Source organism: Dipodomys merriami, unplaced genomic scaffold (genome assembly GCF_024711535.1).
Source record: "Dipodomys merriami isolate MVZ:Mamm:240054 unplaced genomic scaffold, mDipMer1.0.p SCAF_14, whole genome shotgun sequence".
NCBI lineage: Eukaryota > Metazoa > Chordata > Mammalia > Rodentia > Heteromyidae > Dipodomys > Dipodomys merriami.
In genome coordinates, this window is record NW_027202715.1 from 6,538,565 (window position 1) to 6,544,564 (window position 6,000).

General features: G+C 51.6%; 1 protein-coding gene across 31 annotated transcripts in view; it reads right to left on the reverse strand.

The window, feature by feature from the left end:
• The window catches only part of Kcnma1 (potassium calcium-activated channel subfamily M alpha 1), a 701,247-nt gene extending 695,448 nt beyond the window's left edge, over positions 1–5,799 (reverse strand). For 13 of the 31 annotated variants that reach the window (XR_011371533.1, XM_070020667.1, XM_070020689.1 and 10 more), the window contains exon 1: positions 5,211–5,798. Coding sequence is in view for 30 of the 31 variants with exons in the window: in XM_070020667.1 (XP_069876768.1) it covers positions 5,211–5,657 (447 nt within the window). In the remaining variant the exon portion in view is untranslated. Of the gene's footprint in view, positions 1–5,210 lie in introns of all 31 variants that reach the window. The other 18 variants (XM_070020680.1, XM_070020670.1, XM_070020686.1 and 15 more) reach the window with 4 other exon arrangements.
• Positions 5,800–6,000: the final 201 nt, after the last annotated feature.

The following is a 6,000-nucleotide window of genomic DNA, read 5'->3' on the forward strand; positions in this document are numbered from 1 at the left end:
GCCTTGTCCGTAGAAATCCTTCTCCCTCAGCCAAACAGTAGGACAGCTTTTCCTGTCCTCCTAATGCATGTTTGGCCAATTCCCTTGGCACCTGGAAGCAAAGCCAACCCAAGGCTTGCAAAAGGAAGCCCAGGTCCCAGTGCCCTCGTGGGAAATGCCCTACTGCAGGGTTAATGAGAGTACCTGTCCCAAAGGGCTCCACACTATTACAATTCCCAACCTAAAATGAGAACACGGAGGCCCAAAGCCTTGAGGCCCTTGTCCAAGGTCACTTGGACTTGACACCAGGGCAAGGCTGTGCAAAGGGAGGGCAGTTCAACCAGTTTCCCCACTGGCACAACTTCTCCAAGCTTCTCATGTGATCCTTCTAGGGGACAGCTCAGCCATGCCCATATGGCAGATTTTGCTCAAGGTAACTTCAAGGACAAGTGCATTCTTGACCATATTTTGGCAAATCCTGCTCAGGGACTGTCCCAGCAAGGCTGGTCTAGGTTCATGAGACTGCCACATCATTTTGGGGTACAGATCTGGGACCTCAGACCATGGGAGAATGAATAGGGAATCCATCCCTCTACAAGGGCATGCCATTCCAAAGCCACAGCCACGAGCCAAATGACAGAGTCATGCAAGATCTAAGACCCCATACCATCAATACCAACCCACCACCAACAGCAACAGCAACAACACATCCAGCATTCTAGAAGGTCCTCATCCACAGAGCCTGCCTTGGCTGCCCTATCTGTCCCAATCCTCTCATACTACAATAGTCAAATAAAACAGGAGTCCAAACTCAAGTCTGACAGGACAGGTTGTTTGAGTCATGGTTTCTAGAGGCACCTTTTGGCTCAAAAGGAAAAAAGAATGTGATTTGTTCTAAGTCTATGCCCTTCAGGGACCCACAGGTCAATGGACGGGAGAAAATAAGCTCCACAAATAGGGAAGCTAAGATAGCTCCCACTTTCAAGAGCCTACTAAGTGCTAGATGTTTGCTGGGGGTGAGCTTCGTGCAATGAATTATTGAGGTGTTGATAGGTTGAATTATTATATATTACATAGTGAGTTACTCTATATTCTATATTGAATTGTTGACACACCCAACAATGCTACTCTTTAGAAGAATCCTAGGAAGAACCATCATTGTGTGTACCTGACAGATGAGGAAACAAAAACTTATTTTTTACCTGATCATCAGCCAAAGAGGCCCTGGCAATGAGTCTGAGATCCACCATTTACCTTGGGTCTGTTGATTACCATCTGCCAAGTACTAAAGGGTGCAGTTCCAGCAAGAAAACCAGCCAAGAGAGGTGCAAGGGCAAACAAGGGCAGGTCATCCATGACAAGGACCTAAGAACTTCTCCTGGGTCACCTCAAGTGACCCAACCGCAATGAAGTACGTGAAGGTCATGGCTACAGCGCATCGCCAGGACCGGATGAGAGGAGGCACTGGAGCTAATCTGGAATCAAGAGTTCCAAGGCACTGAAGGTACAGCCCTGATTGAATGTGCCAGGCCAGACCCTGGGTAATTACCCAATCGTAATAAGATCTGATATTTATATTAGTCATGAGCCTGACAGAGAAAATGTGTTGCTTTCTCAGACACAGCCATGGAAACAACACCTCAATAATTCATTGCACGCAGACCATCCTTGAGCAAGCCCAAGATCCTAAAAGAACCACAGCCCAAACTGACAATAGCAGTGGGTCTATATCCAGCCACACAGACCCCCCCCCACCTCCCTGCAAACCACAGCTTCAACAACAGGGCAGCCTCAGTTTCCCCAAACATTTAAAAAGACATTTAGAGAGAAGGAGACCCTGTATAGGAACAGAACAGAAGAAAGAAATGGTTCATACCCAAGTGAGCTCAGACTGGGTTCCTAAAAGGACTGCAAGGAACTAGGAGACATGCTAAAAGAAGAAGCTTTACCCATGGTCCCTTGCTCCTCTACTTTCCTGTGTGGAATCCAGGAAGGGACAAACTCAGAGATTTTACCCCTCCTATTGCACACACAGGGAAAGAGAGACCAGAGAGGTCAAATGACTTCTTCAAAGTCATGGCCTTACCCAGGATATACAGCATGCCATGATATACAGCAGCTCCCCGTTTACTAGAGTTGAGTACTGGATGGAACTTCAAAATGTCAGGGGCAAGAGTACAGAGAGCTCTTGACAAAATCTAACAGTGAAAATAAAACAACAACAAGAACAATAATGTGAAAATAGGACAAAAACAAAAACAAAAACAAAAAAGGCCAGAATGCCCAAGTTTCCAACAGGGGGAAATGTGGTAGGTTTTCTTTTATTTCCTAAAAATGACCACATTCCAGTCTTTTAACATACTAAAGTCATGAGCTATGTTCTGTTCAGAGGCCAAAGGTACCAGTGACAGGGGCCACATGATGCTTATACCCTGTCTTGGGTTTCTCTGATCAAAAACAAAGGTTTAGACCAAGGCCAAATGTGCCAGAGAATTTCACTAGGGCTCTCTGCTGAAACTTCACTAACTGGGAATCTCAGATATTGAAACCACCCAAGATTCCAGCTCCTCCTCAAACTCCCTCAGGCCTCCACAAAGATGCCTGAAGACCAGCAGGACTCTGGAAAGTCAGCTGAGGTCTGCTTGGGAAGACTAAAATAATTGCTCTAAACTTGAGCCAAATGCTCTCTTCTCCACCAAGTCTCAAAAAAACCATCAAATACTCAGAAAGCAAAAAGAACAAAGGACAAAAAAAGAAAAACTGATTGCAAAAAGGATATAAACCTCAGGGGTAAAAAGAAAAGCTTATAAAAGGTCTGACTGACCATTATTGGATAGAGTGAGCTAATTACACATGGTTTAATTAAGCAAATCAAAGGGCAAGTCAAGAGATGCTGGGCTGCTTTAAAAATGGACTCATGATATCAAAAATAACTTGGTCTCATTCTACATTGGCCACATATCTTTTCAATCAACCACAATCACCTCCTATCCCAGTTTGATTCCTTCTAGAAACTGCCAGCTATATCCACTCAGCTGGCCTTGAAACTACAAAATATAGCCAAATATGTACAGATTGTTTCTCCTAATGATCTTTGCCAAAAAAAAAAATTCTCTATTACCTTAAGAAAACTGACAAAAGCTCTGCTTGGTCATCATTTAGGAAAGAGTGGCTCTGCATGAACTATCTATGAGTGTTTTGTACCCTGCAGTCACAATAAGTAACCCCGAGTATACAATATGAAGCTATATTTGAAACCCAGGATTCCAAACCCACATCTTATTTTGACTCGCAGAAAAGAAAAAAAGTTCATTGTGATCAAAACTGCCCACTTTTTAACAAACCAGGAGATTGCTTTTTTTTCCTTGTAAGTGCATACATATCACTCTGTCTAGAAATATTTTAGACACATATGACGCTGAGCGGTGTTTCCCCTGAGGACAGTTGGTGAATCTCAGTAAAAGGGAGAAAATCCCAGAGCTGGAGCTTGTGAGGAAGGAGAGAAGAGGATCTGGGTAAAGAAGACTCTAAGTGAGCCATGGCAAGGGCAGCTGATGGGTGTCTAGGGCCTTGCCTACTCTTGGGGCTTCTAAAGGAGGTGCCAGGTCTTCTTCCCCGACAAAGAAGGGAATCTCCAACATGGAATATAGCTGGTGAGCCCACGCGGTGAGAAGAATATGGATTTTTTTCTCCCTTTTTCCAACACATCAGTGTTTTCCAAAACAAAAATGCGCTGCCACAAAACACAGCTGAGCTCCAGCACCTAACAAGATGTATAATTAATGACCAGGGAGAAAGGGCTTCAGTTCACCCATGGGGTTTTACAGCCAGCCTCCCCCCCCACACACACACACACCCCTCCCAACACACACACAGCAACCACTCGGCTGCTACAAGTTGCTGTGCCCCAACAAGTTAGAAGGGTCCTGGGATTAACTTTACTGGGAAAGCTGTGGACATTCAGGGACTGAGATGTCTATCGTGCAATACTTCCCTATGTATCATACCCTCTTCCCCAAACGCTGGATGCTCTTATCTTTCTTTGATGGAAATTTCAGGGAGCTGCAGCAGCTCAGTGGCTTCTTTCTTCCAGGTCTATTAATATTAATAATAATATTATTACTATTATTCTGTAGTTTTCAATCAAATACCGTCCCTGTCCCCTATCTCCAGTCAGTGGTAGGTGACTGGCAGGGACAACTCTAGGGAAAGGCCACAGTCCAGGAAGTTAGCCTACCAACCATACATTTAAGGCTGCTGCTGCTGCTGCTGCTGCTGCTGCTGCTGCGCTGGTGGGCGTCTGCGCTAGGATAGCTTAGAGGAACGTCCAGCCGCGGCCTCCGCGGACTCAGGCAGCCAGCACTCCAGCTCCAGCCCCGCGCTGCTGGTGGTTATTTCCGGGGACTCAAAACGGATGGCCAAAGGAGCCACCGAAGAAGTTGGGGTGTGTGAGAGAGGGAGAGCGAGCGTGATGTACAAGAAAAATCTAAGAGATGGAGTGGAAGGTGACATCAGATTTGCGACCTCGCGACGTTCCTGAAGTAGCAAGCCCCAAATGGGTTCCCTACAATTCTGGGATGTAGCTCTTCAACTTTTTCTTGCCTTCCAACCCCCCCCACACACCTCCACAGCACCCCACTTTCTCCCCCGGGATTCCCTAGTGCAAACGAGTGTGTGTGTGTGTGTGTGTGTGTGTGTGTGTGTGTGTGTGTGTGTGTGTGTGTGTGTGTGTTTCTCCCTGGCCCAAGGACCTTTCTTTCGGACCCCCACAAGCTCAAATCTCCCCAACAGGCTCCTAAAGGCGCGGACCGCTGGGCAGCCCCTCGCCCACCGCCGAGGAGCCGAGCCGAGCCGCGGCAGGTGAGCGGTCCGCCCGCGGCACGCACCCAGCGGGGCCCCTCGCTTCCTCCATCCCCGCGGGGCTGGCGCTCCTCAACCCCGCACCGTGGCACCCCAGAGGGGCGCGTCTCCCATCCAGGTCCCGGCCGCAGTCGCCAACTACCCTACCATAAACAAGGGAACCGAGATAGCACGGGGTGTCCGGGTGTCCGCGTCCCGGGGCGCACCGGCGGGGGTGGGGTGAGGGACCCCCACACGGCCCGCTGTCCCCCATCCGAGGACGCAGACAGCTCGGAGGGCAGAGAAGAGAAGGGAGCGCGGGCAGGGGTGCGGGCGGCGCGGGGAGGTGGGCTGCGGGGGGCGGCGGGGCGGGCGCAGGGCGCGCGCGTTACCTTGGTCTTGCCCCCGCAGTGGCAGCACACGGTCCACAGGTACTTGAGCGTCCGCCAGAGCAAGATGATGAAGAGGCCCCCGAAGAAAGTCACCATGGAGGAGGCCAGGAAAGCCCACCACATGCGCTGGCCCCGGCTGTCGCACGGCACCTCCATGGTCACCGGTATGATGAGCGCATCCATCTTGGGCTCGTGGACCGAGGACGAGGAGGAAGAGGAGGAAGAGGAGGAGGAGGAGGAAGAAGAAGAAGAAGAAGAGGAGGAGGAAGAGGAGGAGGAGGAGGAGGAGGAAGAGGAGGAGGAGGAGGAGGAGGAGGAGGACGCGTCTAGGCTGAGATGGTTCGCGTGGATATTGCTACTCATTCTAAAACCGCTGCCTCCGCCGCCGCTGCCGCCGCCGCCGCCGCCGCTGCCGCCGCCGCCGCCGCTGCCGCCACCATTTGCCATAGCTAGCAACGGGCGGCCGGCGCCGGGGCTCGGGGGAGCTCCTCCCGCCGCCAGCGCCACCCCGAGCACCCATCGACAGCCATGTTGCCGCTACTGCCGCCGCCGCCGCCGCCGCGGAGCGCGGGGCGCGGGGAGGGGGGCGGGGAGGCGCCTGGGCTCGGGGCGCTGTGCGCGACCTGGCGGGGTGCGCGGGGATATATACAGCCGGCCGCCGCCCGCCCGTCCGGGGGGGAGGGGAGGGCGCGGGCGGGCGGCTCCCCCTCCCCGGGCCTGCGCCCCGCAGCCCCGGTCCGCCGACAGCCCAAGGGGGCGCCACGGGCCGCTCGTGCCCCCGGGAGGCGTG